A 19,881-nucleotide genomic window follows, 5' to 3' on the forward strand; every position below is an offset into this window, starting at 1 on the left:
TTGGTTGAGGTAAGAAGAGGCCATAACCCATCGTTGACAGGGTTTGGTAGCGGGAAAACAAAAGAGTGTGGCCACGGTGTGGCAAGTAGATTACTGTGCCTGGAACATTCCTTTCCATATTTGATGGCGTGTGTATCTGTAATCCTCACGCGGGCGCCCCGCTGGTTGTCTCCTCTAAATTCAAAGACTTTACCCACCAGGGGAGCAGAAGAAGATGAGGGATGCAGACACAAGACCCAGCCGACAGACAATCTGTCCACTGCGTTGCCAGAGTTACTCTACTGACTGACCAAAAGTACAGGCGACATCTTTCAACCGAACGTTCCGAGTAAATAGTTAACACCTCTGCTTCGTGTTGGTAAGTGTTGAGTTCGACTCCTGATCCGGAGACAGAATATCTTGGTCGAGGTATTTCCCTTTTTCGTTAGTTTCTCCAAACAACTATTGCGGCAAAACCTAAATGGAGTCAGGTCTGCTTCCTGTCTTATCTTTTTTAAATCGTCAGTCACAATCATCTCCATGGAGATGAAGTCCTTGTTGATAAGCCGCCAGTCGCTCAGCTACTCAAGAATTTCTCAATATTTTATGGAATATGAAGTTTCATTACCTTGTTCACAAGAGCCCTCCACTGATCCCTGTACTGAGCCAGATCATTCCAGTCCATATCACACCATTCTGTCTCTCTAAGATCCATTTTAATATTATCCACCTACCTACGCCTAGGTCTTCCTAGTGGTCAATTGAATTCCGGCAAGATCCGAGGTCCTTTGTAACATTCTGTAGCAAATTTTACAGTGAGAAGTTTGAGCACCACGCCCAACACCCAAGCTGGATGGCAATCCTTTTGTCGGCTGTACGCAACTGCTTACGAGTATTCAGTATATTCCGTCCGCAACCTGAGGTTATAATAATACCTACACCGTTCAGATAGCGTCATTAAGCAATTAATGAGATGACACATTTTAAACACGTTGGGGACACACTAAGTATCAATTAATATCATGAGGCGGAGTCCTAGATAAACCAACAATCGCTATCTATCTATCTGCCTCTCCGTCTATCTATCTATCTATCTATCTGTCTGTCTGTCTACCTATCTATCTATGGCTCTACAGCCCTTATGGACCTTGCCCGAATTTTCACTGTAATATTATACAAAGTCTGTAGGACTCCTTGGACACAGATACAGAATAAACGGACACAGACACTCATGTCCTCAGTGGGATTCGAACCCACGATCCCATTGTTTGACCGGATGAAAACCGTTCATGACGTAGAGCGTGCGGCCATTGTGATAGGCCATGCATCGCTATGTCAGTAACATTTCTTCGTTTTTGTTTTATGATTCATATCATGTCCACAAGAGCCCGCCACCAGACCCTATTCTTAACACAGATATTTAAAACCACACTGATGTTGGACAATTCGAATTAGCCCTTCCTTCGCTTTTCATTTGAGATGGTCAATGAAAAAGAAAATTAAAATAATATTCCAAGAAACAGCGCAGTTGTAGGCGTAAATTGTCATTTCTTTCGAAAGGCGAGAAACTCGCGGACGCGTTTCTGAAACTGGGAACCCCCATGCATTCACATTTACTGGTACTGCAAAACATATTCGATTTGTTACCTAATTTTCGCAACCAAGTAACCACCTCATAGGTCCGTTCTTGAAACATGAATCTTACAAGAAGTGTCTTTCTGCCTTGAGATGTGGGCTATTGATTTCCTGTTATTTAACGATGATTTTCAGCTCCACATATTGTACGTATAACATTGGATGGTAGGGTTGCTGCGAATGATGAATCTCAAATGATTTTAAATTAATGCTTATGGCCAATTTAAAGCACTTCTTCAACATTTGCTTAGCGGCACTGAAGAAAAACATTAAATAACTCACGTAGGATACCTAATCTATAGATCAAAACAAAAGAAGACCCTCCGAATATGAAGAAGGAGTGTTACTCATTCGGCTGAATCCTTCGTAACTTGAAATATTCCAATCAACATTTTTCTTGCATTTGTTATTTCTCCCAAGCCTGTGTTACGTGTTCTAACACACAGCAGCTGTAAGTTAAACTAGAGAGGAGGTTGCTGTCTCGACACCAGGATGCAGGGCAAAATCATAACATAAAGACAGATAATAGAGCTTCGAAAATGTGACAAAAACAATTATTTGGGACCAACAGTAACAAATCAAAATTTATTTCATGAGGACATTAAGAGCAGACTGAACTCGGGTAATGTTTGCTATCATTCAGTGCAGAACTTTTTGACTTCTCGTCTTCTGTCTAAAATCATAAGAATTAAAATAAATAACGTTACAATTTTTCCTGTATTATTGTATGACTACGAAACTATACCTCTTGACACAGACTGGGGGAAATTGAGAACAGGGTGCTAAGATAAATATTTGGCCAGAAGAAGAAAACATGATAGGAGGTTGGAGAAAACTGCATAATGAAGAGTTCCATAACATGTACTCTTCATCAAATATTATAAGTAAAATGATCAAGTCAAAGACGGGAAGTGGGAAGGACATGTAGCACGTATGGGGAAGGTCAAGAATACATACGAGGTTTTTATTTGAATGCCAGAAGGAAACAAACTTAGAAAGACTTAGAGAAATATTATGGGGTGGTGTGGATTGGATTCATCTGGTTGAGTATTGGGACTAGCGGCTAGGGCCTCTAAACTCGGTAATGAACCTACGGGTTCCATATAACTTTCGAAATTCTTGAGTAGCTGAGCTACGCGTGGCTTCTCAAGGACTCACTTCCGTGAAGTTAGGTAGATAGTGTTAAGCGTTCTGTCTATCCCATCGTCTATTCTGATGATGTTATGTTTATTTTCCTAACTCGAAATATAAAGCTTTACAGCTGTCCATTGCCGAAACTAAAATATTCTAGACCTAGACAAAGCAGTACTCAAACTCATATTGACCTATGGAATTCAGCTATGAGGGACAGCCTCCAACTGCAACATCGAAATCCTCCAGCGCTTTCAATTCAAGACTCTTCCATCCATTCTGAATGCACCTTGGCAAATAAGCAACCACAGGATCCGTTGACCTATGGAATTCAGCTATGAGGGACAGCCTCCAACTGGAACATCGAAATCCTCCAGCGCTTTCAATTCAAGACTCTTCGATCCATTCTGAATGCACCTTGGCAAATAAGCAACCACAGGATCCGTAAAGATCTAGAAATGAAGACAGTGCTCAGGAAAATAAAGAAGTGAAATACGTTATAATTAAGAAAATTAGAAAACCGCACTAATGCACTAGCAGTGAATCTACTAGACAATAGCGAAATTACTCATAGACTGAAAATGATACACCGTCCTAACTCTAGCAGACCGACCTGAGAACAAAAATTAAAATGGCATCTGAAAGGTAAAGCTGTCCCTGTACTTAACCAATGAAGCACTATTCCATGAAGGCGTATGAGGGAGTGGATATGTACACCCATATTTTCTTGACCTCAGCACTATTTGGAGGTGAGCGGTCAGCTTCACGCCCCGGCTACTTTACCGCTGGGGAAAGAGCCACCGGTACCCATTGGAGACGAATTTGAACTTATNCTGTTGAAACTGATGAAGAGTGTGGAGAAAGCAAACTAGGAAACAATAGAAATTAAACACTGGTACGAAACAAAGAACGGGCGCAATTCATTGCAGACCGTGCGAGTCATTCAGATGAATCAGCTTGGAATTTCACGTCCGATTGTTCATGAATTGTTAAATAGCCGTCCCAGTCTTCAGCATAGAATTTGCAAATGGTTCAAGGTCTACAGCCAGTTGAATGGGACAATGACGTAACTTGTAGGAATTTCAGGACACATTAAACCCGAGATACTGAACTTCATAATTCATTTATAATTAGCGAAAACAGCGCATTCCTTGGTTACTGTTGGGAAATTTTTTAAGTTACGCACTTTACTCGTATGTGGAATACTTACTTACTTATGGAGCTGAGTCCTTCTTGAAGAGAAACCAAATCTGCAGGCACTCAAGAATTTTCCCAGCAATTTATGGAACCAGAAGGTTCATTATCGTGTTCACAAAAGCCCTCCACTGGTCCCTATCCTGAGCCAGGTCAGTCCAATCCATACCATCCCATCCTATCTCTCTAAGATCCATTTTAATATTTTCCACCCACCTACGCCTTGATCTTCCCAGTGGTCTCTTTCCTTCTGGCTTTCCGACCAATATCCTATATGCATTACTCGTCTCCCCCATTCGTGTTACATGCCCTGTCCACCTCATCCTCCTTGATTTGATCATTCTATACATGCTACTCAGCAGTCTGCCAAGTACCGGGCCAAAGATGAAACTGAAAACTTTAATGTATTACTTTGTCATGTTTATATTACCGCCAAAAGGGGGTAGCGATAGATGAGTATGGAGCAATGGTGGAATGACCATTAACAGGAGAAATCGGAAGTTGGAAAATGATCCGTAATAATTCCACTTTGTACACCTGGTCAACTAGAAATTTTAAATTAAATCACTTGAGAATGCTCTCAAGGCTTTGTGTCGGGAAGCCAACCAACTGCCTGAACTGTGACGCAGCCCAAATACCTTTTTCTCTTCACGTTTACAGTCTTTCAATCTTCCGTCCATTTTATTAGTACTCGATTGCGTTGTTCTTTTGATTTCTATGGAGTATTGTTGTTTCATTAGTTTCAATGTAAGCTTGATTCCATGTGTCTGCAGGGAGCTCGGAGTGTACTTTAACTTATGAACTGTTTTGATTTTGTTGTTGTTGCTTTTCTTTCTGTCTGGAGACCATCATACAAGTGGTGGTGACCACCCAAAGCGCTCTCTTTCTCCTCAGCCATCATTAATCTGCAATCACTCCTGACAGCCCATGCTCGGTCTGCTGAGCCCACTGAAAGGCTGGACATCGCGTTACATAGAATTAGAGTCCCGGCTCATTCAGAAAGAAACTCACGGAATCGGGAACCTGAAATATAAGAAGAGACGATGTCATGGCTGGTACGCAGGAAAGTATGCTTGGTCAGGACTGCCAACTGAAATGCATAAATATCTTCTGTTTCCTATGAAAACTCAAATGCTTCTCTATAATTGCGTTTCTGTCACTGATACTGCGGTTTTGCAAGATATTTTGAAACGGAATTTACAATAGCAGAATGAGAAATCGTAAAGAATTTCTCTCAAGCTTTTTTATGGGAGAATATGGTGTCTATGGAGAGAAAATTCATTGAACTAAGACCAAATTAAGGTAAAAAATGGTGATATGTTGAATATATCAACAAAATTGTTGATGATTTTTATAATGTATAGGATTTAATCGTGTTTCGTTGAATAAGATTAATTTCGATTTCTTGCTGTGTCAAAATATTTATCTCTTTTCCATAACGCCCAGACCGGCTCTGGGGCCTACCCTCCCTCCTCTACAGAAGGTACTTGGGATTGTTTACTCGGGTAAACAAGTTCCTGCGAAAACAAGTTCTTGGTAAACATTCCATTGGTATGTTACGCAACCATAGAAGAAGCTGTATTTTCATTTCCCAAGGTGACGTCACAATATTGGATAGTGGCCACGTGACATATGTTTTCTCTAGATCCGACTGACGCGCCAATAGGCTGGGTAGATAGCGATCACGTGCTTTGTGTTTATTATAGATTATGTCCGTTTCTCTGCTATAATATGTAAAGCAGTTACAAGTTACGAAGAACAGCGGCAGAAGCACGCGAAGAAGTAAGTAAGGAGATAGCCACGGGAAGTTCATAGTTGAAGAAGACCTAGAAGTCGGCCTGTGAACACTTAACGTGTGATTAGAAGATTTTATTTATGTGTAACATTGGCACCCCCTCGTTGGTGGCTCCACCTAATCGTGGTGAGAGGGTTTGAGTATGCCAAGGACCCTGAGAGCTATACCAGCGGTAGCGTAGCTACTGGCAGGGCCTCCCTTGCTGGACAGGTCAAAGGGTAGGCATCAGACGAAGAGAGACACCAAAAACTGATGCCGGAAGCAGCGTCATCAGCAGCGACTTGAAGCACAGAGTAAATAATGCTCGAGATGGTTCAAGTTCGTATAGCAACAGGCGTGACCAGAGTGGTTTGAACGGCTGTTGTACTGCGATGTGGAAAGCAAATGGAAAAACTACCACATTATCACTTTTCCTGGATAGTCTCTTTCCAAAACCAGAGATACCATGTATGCGAGATATTTCATTTGAAGGAGAAAGCTCTAGATCGCATCAAGTGGAGGAACTGTTTTGGAAGAGACTGTGGACCTGTCGTCTTGACAGATTACTGATGAATGAATGAACATTGGCAGTGTGTGATTCCGTGAGACTGTTACATTTCCCGTGTTATAAGTCCACGAAGACTAGTGCAGATAGACTGAAGAGATTAGTGTGGAGTGATTGTAAATTGCGTAAATAAGCAAGAGTGTAATATTAACTGTAGTTACGGCCTTTAGGTTGTTAATAAATCTAATTATCAAACCAAACCCGCGCCATAGTCACTGTGACTCGTGACAATATTATAAAATGTGTTTCAGCTAACGTCCGTGTATTCGTCTCTACGGTGATAGGGCAGGAATATTAGACAGGAGTAATGTATATTCTTAGGCCGCGCTGTAGCTCAAGCGGTTAGTTGCTGACTTCCCCCCAAGGCGGCCCGGGTTCGATCCCGGGTCTTGTCAAGTGGGATTTGTTGTGGACAAAGTGGCGCTGGGGCAGGTTTTCTCCGAGTACTTCGGTTTCCCCTGCCAATCTTCAATCTTCATTCCACGAATTGGTCCACAATCACCCTCACCTATCATCTGGGGCTGGTACAATAGGCCAGAAGTGGCCGCAGTACAAGGGACTTAGTCCCACCCCACTAGCAATAAAAAAATGTACATACTTGGAAAGCGATTATCTGTTTGATGGGGGTAATTTCTCCCTTCAAACAGAGACCGCACATAAATGGAACTAATCTCAATCTAAGAACTAGAATAGCCCGTCAGGTAGAACTGGTTCCTATTCTCGAGTGGGGGTAGCCTACTAGATCTAATCACTATCAGTGGATGAACAGAGTCCGTTTAGATTGAGCCTATATCTAAACTCTGATCGGAATAGCCCAATAAATAGATCTAATCTGCATCAATGGATGGAAAAAAACCCACTAGGTAGAGCTAATATCTCTCTGCCTGTGTAGATAGCCTGTTAGATAGACCTGATCTTTATCTCTATGCGGGAGAGTTCATTAACTAAAACCAATCTTATCTCCCGGAGCAGAGCCAGAATTTATGTCCAGCTAATCGATTCGATTTTATACTTTTACCTGAAGTTGGAGTCGGCCTCCGAAAGTACTGCCAAAACGGAAGTGGTGGAAAATATCGAATTCGACTTTGCCGTCAGTTGAATAACGCAAACCTTTAGACTTGGCAGCAGTAGCCCTAACAGTTTGGTTGCTGTAAAGTCGGGAACATACATAGCGTTTGGCCGGTATCTCTCACTACTGATCTGTAGATGTGACCACTACTTCCTGATCAATATATTTGTATAAAACCCCAAACAAAAGAAAACTCTTTTGCCTGTAGTCCGCAAGCGAACTATACCGACCAAATGACCGCCGCTTTTTGGCGAAGTTAGTGCCAAAATTTTGCGGATAGAGGGTGTCACGTGGTCAGCGCAACGGATCCCCACAGCCGTTAATCTCGGTTTTCTAGACCCCAAACCACACAAATAAATACATTCCAACATTATCTTTAGCTTATTTGATTTATTTCGAGAAAAAATGAGGCTTATAAGATCATCCTGCTGCCAATTTATTCCTCTGTGTCTGTCCATCTGTCTGTCAGTTGAAGAAAATTCATCGGGACTTGATCCCGCGACCTCCCGGCTTGTAGCATAGTGCCTCGACCAACTACGTTACCGCATACCCCGTTCTCTTTCTTTATCTGTCCTGAATTACAGGATGGAAAGTTAAGCGACTTCTTGTATTTGATGCACGTATCTTCCGGGGTGTAGCAGCCGAACAGAGCTGAGCTTAGCTTCTCTCCTGCTTTTGCTGGGTCTCACTTGTAAGTCATTTGTTCCTCCGAAACGTGGCTCTTTCTCCGCACTACAGAATGTTACACAATCCAAAAGACCTCAAAATTCGTAAAGAGGCTTCATATTGAAATTACACGCATATGAACAACAATGCCATCGTGTAGTGTAAACATTAATAAGTTCCATTAATGATATATAGTTATTTTCATCTTCTCTGAGAAGTAGTGGGTCTGGACTGGGTCCAGTCAGTCTCATGAAGATAACTGAGGAGCTGTTTCAAGAAAATAATGACTGCGGTATATAAAACCGAGATTAACGGCTGTGGGGATCCGTTGCTCTGATCACGTGACACTCTCTATCCGCAAAAGTTGACACTAACTTCGCCGACAAGCGGCGGCCTATTGATCTGTGTAGTTCGCTTGCGAACTATAGGCCACGGAGTTTGTTTTTTGTTTGTTGTTCTTTTCGTCATGATTCAACATTGATTCTAAATTATTGTCAGGGTTTCCGTGGCCCGTAATTTTGAAACGGAAGGAACAATATGAAACTGCTATCGGCATATGAAAATGTAACTCAAGAAGTTTTATTACTTTCAGAATCAACACTACAGAACGTTAAATGACTTCAACACGCTCACCTTCCTTAGCACGTAAGATGTCCAAACGGTATTCAATTTCCCTCCTGAAAATAATTTAGAACAACATCGCAGTTTTGTGTACTATTTTGCTGTCCTCTCGTCATTGTCTTTATTTACTGGCGCGTCAGATTGCGGTACTACATGCAGATATCTCAGAGAGAGATTCAGTGATACGATTGTGTGCACATTCTCAGAAACCACTATCATCTGTGAAGATATGTTTCATTAAACCGCTTGTAGTTGCTTCCTAGGAATCTGATTTTAAGTGAAAGTATAAAGCTATATTTCTCTTAAGGTTCCAATGGCCTTTGTTCAAAGGTAGGAACAGGAGACAACAAGAACAAGCACTGAAATATACTTCCTTACGTTAGAGAATATTATATGTCTTCAGCTTTGTTGAATATATTTACAGAGCAGAGACTAAATGTCGTAATTTAGCATTATTTCAATTAAATTACTGAAAAATGTATTTTTTAATTATTTACAAGCTAAACTACATCACAGCATATTCTTTAGTTACGCCACTGTTTGACTTAAATAATCAAAAAGACTTGTAAATTATTTTTAAAAAGTGTAAAGTTGACCCTGGAGTTTTTGACCTCGCACTGGGTGGAGGTTAGAGGTCAATGTCATGCTCGTGCAGCTTCATCCCTGGGAAAGAACTCCCAGTATCCACTTGACAAGATTCTGGTTGGTTTTTATTTTGCGAAGAAAGAAATCTTGCCCCTTCCGGGAATAGAACCCCGGCCGTCCAGCCCGTACCCTCCCTTACAATTACTGCGCTCTCCTAGCTCTCTTTAAGTTATTTAAGTAGCAGGAATTAGAAGATTCTTCCTGTTATTTCCAGCTCTCAACGGCGTTTCGAAACGTTGAGCGGCAAGTGAATTTGTGTGCTGGCCACTGATTTGGATGCAGTACGTGGCGTTGCTGAGAGGACAGGGACCACAGAACAATGGGAGTGTGGCAATGAAACAAAGGCTCTCGGACGCGGAACTGTAGTTCTAATAGTTTTTGCATACAATAACATTTGTACATAGAGGAGCCAAGAAAGTGGCAGTTTCCTGTCCCGAATGCACAGTCAAGGAGAGCGGATTGACGTCTCTCAACTACAAAGCTCAGAACATCGTTAGGACTGTTATAGCCTGCTCCGAAACCAGGTATCTCTTCGAGATTTTACGGCAAGATTCTGAATCACTGTCGGTGATTCCGTGGTCTATACACGGAAACCCCACAATAATTTAGAATCGAGTTTTATTGTAGTAGTTTGTAACCAGTGTGAATGTTTCTACATTGTCGTATTCTTTACCTGAGATAGGTGAACTTTATAAAATGCTATGCTTCTTCCATCCGTCCATCCATCCATCCGTCTATCTATTTATTCTTGTTGCTCCCACTTGGAACATTGGGCAACCGTGAAACGCTTCGTTTCATTTCAGTTTCTTAACCTTAAGGTGCGTCCACATTACTCGTGCTCGTGCTCATGCTCGCCAGGTTTGTGCTCGTCGGGAGACTCGTCTGGCTTTTACTTGTGCTCGTAAATCTTCGTCCACACTACTTCAGTTGCTCGCCAGGCTTCGGCGCGTGAGGATCCGTGTATTTACTTGTAGTGTGTACAGGTTGCAGTCGTATTTTAATTTATTGGCTGTAGTTTTTAAATTAAAAATTAAAATTTGCTTGTCTCATGACTTGTAATATCATCCACATTACTGGCGAGCATAGCGAGTCACACGAGCACGAGTAATGTGGACGCGCCTTTAGACAGTCGGTAGGTCTTCTTGGACGGGCAATTAGCCTATACACGACAACGCAAACACAGAATAGACGCAGGCGAACAGTGAGATTCGAACTCACAATTCCGGTATCCGAGCGGGCAAAGGCAGATCATGCATTAGATCGCACGGCCACTGTGACGGGCCGGTGCGGTATACCTCTAAAATATATCCACGCCCCTTTATTTATATGCTACAAACATTTCCTTCCAGTTTAATACAGTAATAGGAGCGCACAAAACCAACAATAATATTCTCTTTCCATGAATTCGCATTGATGATTCCTTATTGCTCCGAGTAATATCCAAATCACTGGCGTCACGTTGTATGACGTGTGACCCTAGTCATTACATCACCGTATATGGCGATGTTTGGCGGCGTCAGCTTCTATACTTTTGTGCAGAGAGACAATGAAGGAGTCAGATATGACGTGGAGAGAAAACCATCGCATTGATGTGACGACTTAAAGGAAGATGGCGTTTTGATGCGGGTAACATCATTAGGACGCCCAAGAGGCCGGTGAACTCTTTTGAAAGAACTTCCATAGGATTCAGATACAGAATATAGGGGAGACATGGGCTTGATGCTACCGTTAGCAGGGTCATATTGCTATAGTCCACTAAACCTAGGCTTGTAGTCTGGGATGCCTAGGAATCTATTTGGTATTAACATGAGGATACATAACTAATCAGTTCTTCTTGGAAGCTGATATTAGCCCAGATAATTTTCTTTGTAGCAGAGTGGTCCAAGCTACCATATTTCGAGCTTGATGAATGGAGTCCACATTATCATCATACATTTCAAACCACGTATTAGTTTCTTCTTCCCACCTATAACCAGGTCTCCCAATTCTTCTTTTCTAACAAATATATAAAATTCATATCTCCTACATGCGTGCTATATGTACCGCCTACCCATCTTCCTTGATTTCAACATCCTGCTAATGTTTGGTGGAGTACAAATTATGAAAATCAATATACATGAATCTTTCAGACTCAAGAATTCATCGGTCCAAGAATTCTCCTCAATGACCCATTTCGGTGTCATTTCAATAAGAGTAAACAAAAAACAGATGTTAAGTCTTCGAAACGGTACCTGAAAACATGCAAGTTCGAAATTATGGGGAAATAATTCATTCTACTCACTACAAACCTGCAAATTATTATTGTTGTGCCATAACCTAAACGTGTAACGGTCTTGGCTTTATCGGTACTTTTCGGGATATTTTGCTTTGTTCCTTTCAAAGTTTGGCTTTTATATCCATCTTGGGGCTAGCACATGTGTCCGGAGATAGGGACTGGCTCTATCGACTGGGCCCAGCAGAGTAGAAAATGAAGAACAAAACAAAAACTCCGTGGCCTCTAGTCCGCAAGTTAATTATACCAACCGTGCGACCACCGCTTATCGGCGAAGTTAGTGCCAACTTTTGCGGATAGAGGGTGTCGCGTGGTCAGTGCAACGGCTCCCTACAGCCGTTAAGAAACAAGTCGATTTACACGTATTTGACGTTCTCAGAGCCGTGGCTACGAAGAGTGCATTCTTCTGGGTTGTGACGCTGTGTAAGTCGGAGGGCATCAAGTTTCGGAGGAACATATTATTTCAATCTTCATGTCTGACTTGTAAACCAAGAAAGCAATCAACATAAACAGGCGGTAAGCTGAACTTTCTGGTTTCTCGCTTAGTTTATTCTTGACCCTGAAGATACAAGCGCTATTTTCTTCCGAAATGTATGAATGAATGTATAAAGATTGGGCTTTCTTGGCCCTTGCACCGCGACCACAGTGATCTATTCCGAAATGTAGGGATCTGTCCTAACTACGTGACGTGAAAACACAGAAGAACGTGCTTTTCGAAGAAACGCGTCGTTAAGGTTAAGCGATCCTGTGTGAATGGATTCTCACCATCGAGATGCAGACTACGAAGTGAAATGACAAGATCCTTCTCTTCTATTTGCAAATAACAGTCCAGTCCGATCTCAGATATAAATATTGTCATGATCTGCGGGTGTGCAACTATAGACTGGGTTTGGGTTGATGAATGGATTTATTGACCACTTATACGCACCACTCTGACCTACAAGTAATTACAACAGTATCAGTAATCATCATAATTCACAGATCACCGCAGCACCAGCTAAGCCTTTCCAACCTGCTGTGTTTTCCCTGGCAACGGCTTCTAGCAGTGAAGATTCTTCAGCTTCATGCGCTCAAGTCCTCTTGTCACAACCGTCCTTGCAGGCCTCTTGTCAACTGTCAACTCAACTCTAGCGTCATCTGCCCTCAGCCTCCGTCACAGAGCTCAAGTGACTAGTTGCCCCAATTCTCTTCTTTTTATAGCTCTTCGACACGGATCGCGTAGGCAATACTCCGCTTCCCCCTTTGCTTGCGTAATTGTTGCAGCAGGGACGTGTGTACCGAGCCTTTTTGCCCAGAAACAGGTCTGATATAATTACCTATTTCATGATCGTTGCAGAGCAACGGCTATAAATTCTACAATATTAATACAGAGAAATTATCATGTCTTTCTTTAAGTTGGTGTGATACGGCGAGATTTTAAGAAACTGGTCATGAACAGACCAATAAAATTCCAAAGTGTTCTGCCCCACACAAGATATAATGTAGCACTGAAAGCAGGTGCATATAGCCCATGTTTCCCCTATCCATTTGGCATGGAATGGACGACAATGAAAGCAAGTCTCCATACAAATGTAAACATGAATGACGAATAGTCCAATCAAAATACTCCGACAAAGAACTGTAGCAGCTACGGAAGGCAGAACAAAAACGAAGATCACTAAAAAGGTTTTAAGAGTTTAGATAGATGATTTCATAATTGCGTTCCTTTGTACCTAAGTATGGGACCTAATCATTTTGAAAGATCTTTAATTTCCTTCACTCTGACCACTCTGACATCACCGTTGTTGAATGTTACAAGAAAAGTCTCGGCAATCTGTTTAACTAAACGGTGTTTGTGAGTTGCTACACGATACAGACAGTTGCGCCTGCGCTAAGTATTACTGTGCATGTGATCTGTCGGACGCTTGCGCAGTAAGGCAGTTTCGTGACGTGAACACTACATCCGTATATGTGCCCTTTATATGATATATTGACGTTGAACTCAGGCAGGGACGGCAGAGATCTGCATTGCTGAGATGATTGGTATCTTGGGAGGACACTCAAAGACGAATTGACATTTCTCGGGGTGCCTCTTCTTCCTTGTCAGTCGCATATTTTAACTTTCATTAGTCTACCTTATGATTATGTTGACAATATACATAACGCGATATTGAATCAGATTATATATCTTTGAATGTGAACTTCCCCTTGCCTTGTAAAGAGTGAATATTTTTGTAGATGTGTACAGTTTCTTTTCATCTTAGATCACACGTTATGTCTGTCTGCAAGAAATTTATAAACTGGAGCTCCAGATATGATGATTTAGACAGCCATCTCAAACTCTGAAAATCTAATAGTCCCAGTAGAACGATTGTGTGGAGAGTTTCAGAAAAGACCATGACACATGAAGGTGTGTTTAGTGTATCGCTCGTAGTTGCTTTTCTAAGGATCATATTTTAACGTAAATTATGAAGAAATATTCATCCCAGAGATCCACTTGTCTCTTTTCAAAAGGCTGGAACTTAAGGGGAATATAAGAATAAACACTGAAATGTATGCCCCTACGAAACATTAAAGGACTTCCTTTAATTGTTTTGATTTTGTTTTCATACGAACTTAATGTGGCTTAGGGACCCGTTGCTAGACAAAGACCTCAAGGAAAATAACATATTCAGCCACTGATATACAATAAGTAAATAAACAAACAGCAGTTTCTGAGCAACGGCCCGGTAAATAAGTTCCAGCAGAAACGAACATGCAGGCAAATATAGAATAATTTTGTTTTCGATATTGTCCGTGCCTAGGAGTTATAAAGAAATCAACTGGGGTAATCCGGACATTTAAGGGATAGCAATTGAATTGATATCAGCAAGGGAGGCTGAGAAGAGATTATTTTATAGTTGAATGCGTTGGGTTGAGTTCTGCACGGGGGGCTGTGGGAAGAGGATATGAGAGCGGGAAGATGAATAAAGTGCAAGGTTGGAAGCCGTTGTCAGAAAACGTCTAGTGAAGACTGAGAAGACTTAGCATGTGATAAAGATGTGTAAAGCGTGGAGATTAGCCATAGCACTGTAATTACTTATAGTTCCGAGTGCTGTGTATAGGTGGTCAATAAATCCATTCACCAATATATACCAGATCCATAGTCACATCCATAAATCGTGACAGTAATATTTGATATGCTCTAATACATGTTTCGTAATGGCAAATACTTCTACATTAAAACACAGTGTGCTGATATATACAAGAGTTACTGCATTCAACTCGTTAATTTGTTATTCAAGGTAATCGTTCTCTTGTATTCGCGACCCTAAATGCATTCATGTGATTACTAGACACGTAAACTTGGTCAATATAGCGGCTAGGCTACATGCTGGACGGTTTGGTTTCGATTTCCGGCAAGGGAAATATTGTCTGTTCTCCATAACGTCTAGACCTCCTTTGGGGCCCATCGAACCTCGTATGTAATGGGTACAGGGGGTTGTTTTTCCGGTGGTAAAGCGTCAAGGTCATGAATCTGACCACTCCCTTCCACCTAGTGCCGAAGTCAAGAAGGGTGGAGCTGCACTGCTCCGTACGTCTTCATGGCACAGTGTTTAATGAAGTAATTAAATACAGGGATAATTTTACCCCCGCTTGAAGTGATTTTACGTCGTCTGGACTTCTGTGCGTTAGGTGCATTCCTCTCTAACGGTAAAGAAGTTAATATTGTATTGACGCTTCCTGATGCATTAATATGTCATTTGCACACATATATTTCCGCCTTCAACGCAACTTATTATCTGGTCAATCTTCTTCCTCACTACATGTTTCGGCTGTATACAGCCATCATCAGGTGTTGTCTATTTTGCAGTAATTGTTGCACTGTATGTCAGTTATTTACTGCCTGTGATCGCGATATTTCCTAATCAGAATGACTTAAGCTTAGAATTAAAACTGAAATTAATTAACATCTTAATGTTAACTGCATTATGGTCATCGTCTATTCATTTAAAAGATATTTGCTTGAGAATATTTCTCGTTTCTGGATTCGTGTTACGTTCTCTTTGCGTTGGTGGGTAATATTTGTAAGCTGTAATCAATATGTTTGTTATATCATTTTATCGTTAGTTTTATATGCAACGTCTTTAGGGTGTGCGTGTCTTATAGACGGCATTTGGATTGATGACCTCATTTATTGCACACTTATACAACTTGTTGCTAAACTTCACAAACCACTAAATGACACACTATGTCTTCTCTTCTCCAGCATCTCCAACTGCCAACTCAAGAGACTTCCTTTCTTCTCGTTATATGCCCTAGGGGCGGACCCAACAGAGAACACCGTTTCCTAAAATTTCCTCTATTTTTATAGAGGCGTATCTCCTTCGCCGTTGCATAGAGACGACACATCTTTGATTTTTGCTTACGTATTCGTTGACGCTGGAATGTGTTTTGAGCCTTTGCGTAGCAATGGACGCCTGCACTGGCTTCACTATACCAACTTCCAGGCGTCATGTCATAATAAGTTTCGAGAGTTGTTTATAGTTGTACTTACGCGTACTATTTGTGCAGTTTGTAAGGAGGGAGATGCAATGTTGTCTACAATATGTAAGGGACATATTGTTGTGTATTAGTTGTATTTATACGGGAGGAAGAAGGATGAGTGGTAATTAGTTGCATTTAAGACGGAAATATATTTGTACAACAGATAAAATAGTTGTAAATTTAAGGAGCAATACGAACAGAATGGCTCAGCACCTTATTTTCCACCTTCTGGATTTTTCAAGTATACATTTTACAACAAGTGTCTTCACGAAAATTCTGTTTACATTCGTGGACTCCTCATCCCTTCGTATCGTCCTTGAGTTCATTATCCTGAGAAAGATAAGAGAAAAAAATATGAGGAACTCTCCATTAAATAAAATTCTAAACTGTTCTCCTAAGTATTTCAGCATTTATCAATTTAATGCTCTCGTGACAGTATCAGCTACAGGGATTTCTAATTTTAGTAAGAGACCAGTTCTCGCCCAATACCCAATATCTGGTAAACAGTCCTGTAATTGTGTCTGCATCTCCTCTGCTCTGGAAGGCAGACTTGGTAGCAGCAATTTCTGAAGCGAACACTTGAAAGAATATTTCCGTAATTGTTCCTCCCCTAATCAGGTAGTTATATTTCTTTTGGACGCGCCATAGCTCAAGCGGTTAGTCGCTGGCTTTCCACCGCGGCGGCCAGGGTTCGATACCGAGGTCTGGTCAAGTGGGATTTGTGGTGGACGAAGTGGCGCTGGGGCGGTTTTTCTCCGAGTACTTCGGTTTCCCCTGCCAATCTTCATTCCACCAATTGCTCCACAATCACCCTCACCTATCATCTGGGGCTGGTACAATAGGCCAGAAGTGGCCGCAGTACAAGGGACATAGTCCCACCCCACTAGCAATAAAAAATATATATATTTATATTTCTGAACCGAGAAATTTGGCATAAAATAGGGGAGGGTGCCACTTTATTATTTCAGCCGATATCCCGATCTTGTTCTCTGAGGTGTTTCGTGGTTTTCCAGGATCCGCTGAGTCAATTAAAGGAATTAAACTTCGAATTATAACAATAACACTTAATTTCGCCTGCTTTCTATTTCAGTCTTCATAAATGATCCTGAAATGTGAAGTTGTGTAGCCTGCGATATTCACAGAACCGTTATATAATCCGTAAATAAATTGGTAAATAATATGTAAAATAAAAATGTAAAAATATCCTGTAACAGGCCATGGAAGCCCGTAGGTTTGTGAGGCGTCGAGGCTCCCACAGTTTCTAAACTATCGTCCGACAGATGGTTGTAAGTTCATCAGCCTTACGCGCCAGCTGCTCTTTACCCCTCAGGAAGATTCCTGGCAATCACATCTGTTAGAGGCTGAGTCGACACCAGTGACATAGTGAGGCTGGAAGGATTAGGTCAATCCAGTGATCTTATAGAGAATCGAACCCCTGACCTTCTGACTTGTAGCGTAGTGCCTCAGCAAAATACGCTACCGCATCTACTTAAAATCTATAACTATATTAGATGTTGTCCCTGTGCTCAATTACTTGAGCACTGTGCTATGAAGACGTATGGGGGAGTGGACGTATTGCCCCACTTTTCTTAAAATCGGCATTAGATGAAGGTAAGTGGTCTGCTTTACGTTCCCGCTGTGGAGAAGAGAAAAAATTTGCAAAGCTGGGAATCGAACGCTGATCATCCAGCCAATGGGCCGTCGCTATACCGACTGAGCTATCCAGACTCCTGTAAATATATTACGTGTGAATACTTTTTTCTGGGTTCACTAATTATGATGCCAATCAAAATAATAAATTTCTCCAATTTTAATATTAAGATCATGTCACATTCACGCGCTGCATTTATGACGTAGTGCAGATGAGCTGCTTGGGGCCACTAAACTGAATTGTATTTTCGGATCAATGAATTGAGAAGCAGTGGCCTTCTTGGGAAATTACTGAAGTCTCTCATGCATACCTGTCTCGAACGAAAGACCTTACGTAAGCAGACTTCACAATGAGCTGTTACAGCTCCTCTTCCTTTTCGTAACCAGGTGGCGTGTGATTGGGGGCCCCTCGGGTGTTCAGAAATTACATTGACTTTCTTCAATTCTACCCAGTTAATTGTTAGAACTAGGGCTGTGTAGTTCATTATGAAATATCAGCATTTGCAAGCCAATATAACGTGTGCAGAAAGCAGTCTTCTGGGATGTGGCACCGTGTAGACGTGGTGTTAACCTGTAAAAGCAGTCTGCTTGTACCAGTACTCACGGTCTCTTCGCTTGCGGATTTCTTATTTTTCCTTCTACCCTGAAGATACAGGCAATAGTTTTCTCCGAAATGTTGGTTAGCACCACATCTACACTGTGTCACATCCCGGAAGACTGCTTTCTTCATAGTCTCCGCCGTGAAAACCTCAAATCTTACACAATGTAACGTGTGTTTTTATTGCGTAGGTAATACGTGTAGAGTGACAATTTAAACTTTCTCTGCTTTCTTCTTTTCCCTGAGCACACTTTCTGGTTTCAGAGATGAATGTTACATTTCATACTTACCAAATTTCCTCGCTCTCGTATTTTCCGTCGTCATAACCATCAGGTGTTTTGCTAAGATGCCTTTACGATAATCACAAAACAATATAGACTCCTGGAATTACTGGGCTTTTGAACTTTGTCCATTGTCCGGTACTCTAGAATCTAGAAAACATTATGTTTCGGAAAATGGATCTGTTTCCGTCCTCAAGTGAGATGGGGGAATTCACCTACCCAGCTGGGTCCCTTTGATAGAGTTGATCTCATTCACTGGACCTGGTCCATGAAACAGATCCAGTTTCCGAAACGCTGTGTTTGCTAGTTTCTAGAATATCGGACGATGGACAAAATCCAAAAACCTTCGTAATTCTGAGTGTTATACATCATCGTCAGAACCCTTTAGAATCTAATACAGAATTATTCATAAGTACGTGAAACATTTTGAAACTTACAATAAATAAACTACGCAACGGATCAAACAAACAAACTCCGTGTTTTCAGTCCGCAAGTGAACCACACCGACCGAGCGATCGCCGCCCGTCGGCGAAGTTTAGTACCAACTTCCGCGGACAGATGGTGTCGAGTGGTCAGCGCTACGAAACAGATACCAAATTTTATTACACTGAAATAGAGATAAACTCACAAAGTTGTCTCTACATAGTTCGCAGATGCTCAATGTGTCCACCTTTGCTGATACGGCAGACATCTATGCGATAATCCATTTCGTCCCACACCCATGTCAGCATATCACGGTTGATCAGAGCCACAGCAGCGGTGATACGGTTGCGAAGATCCATGGGATTAGCAGGCAATGGACGGTTTAAAGAAAACTTGGAGAGATTCATTCTCTATCGGCGTAAGAATTACCATGATCCGATGCATAGTTTATTTGTTTTGAATTTAAAAAAAATGTTTCACGGACTTATGAATAACCCTGTATATACTCTTGTTCCGATGGTTATGAAACTTGTCTCTTATCCAAATGAAGAATACAGATTTGGGATGTATGAAAATGCACGTGACGAGGAGAAAATTCGGATCTAAAAGTCAGCAAATAATAAGAAGTTTGGGAAAATTTCATAACGGAAATATGCGTCAAAAATACGTGTATTAGGGTGATCAAAGCGGACGAGAGAAGCTGAGCTTCCACACAATGGAAGATACAAGTAATGCGTAAGAAATCTTAGTAGGAAAATCTGGAAAGAAGAGAAATATATATAGGATAACAAACTAAGTAAATCTGTGTAGCTGAGTTCTTGAGAAGACGTTAATAGTTCAGCTACTCACTACTCAGTAATTTCTCAATATTT

General features: G+C 41.4%; 1 protein-coding gene across 1 annotated transcript in view; it reads left to right on the top strand.

Moving 5' to 3' along the window:
* LOC111873803 overlaps positions 1-16,191 on the top strand; it is a 121,670-nt gene extending 105,479 nt beyond the window's left edge. Inside the window, exon 4 of the mRNA XM_033755692.1 lies at positions 15,780-16,191. Within this exon, the coding sequence (XP_033611583.1) occupies positions 15,780-15,864 (85 nt within the window). The 3' untranslated portion in view covers positions 15,865-16,191. The remainder of the gene's footprint in view (positions 1-15,779) is intronic.
* Positions 16,192-19,881: the final 3,690 nt, after the last annotated feature.

The sequence above is a fragment of the Cryptotermes secundus genome, unplaced genomic scaffold (genome assembly GCF_002891405.2).
Source record: "Cryptotermes secundus unplaced genomic scaffold, Csec_1.0 scaffold314, whole genome shotgun sequence".
Lineage (NCBI taxonomy): Eukaryota > Metazoa > Arthropoda > Insecta > Blattodea > Kalotermitidae > Cryptotermes > Cryptotermes secundus.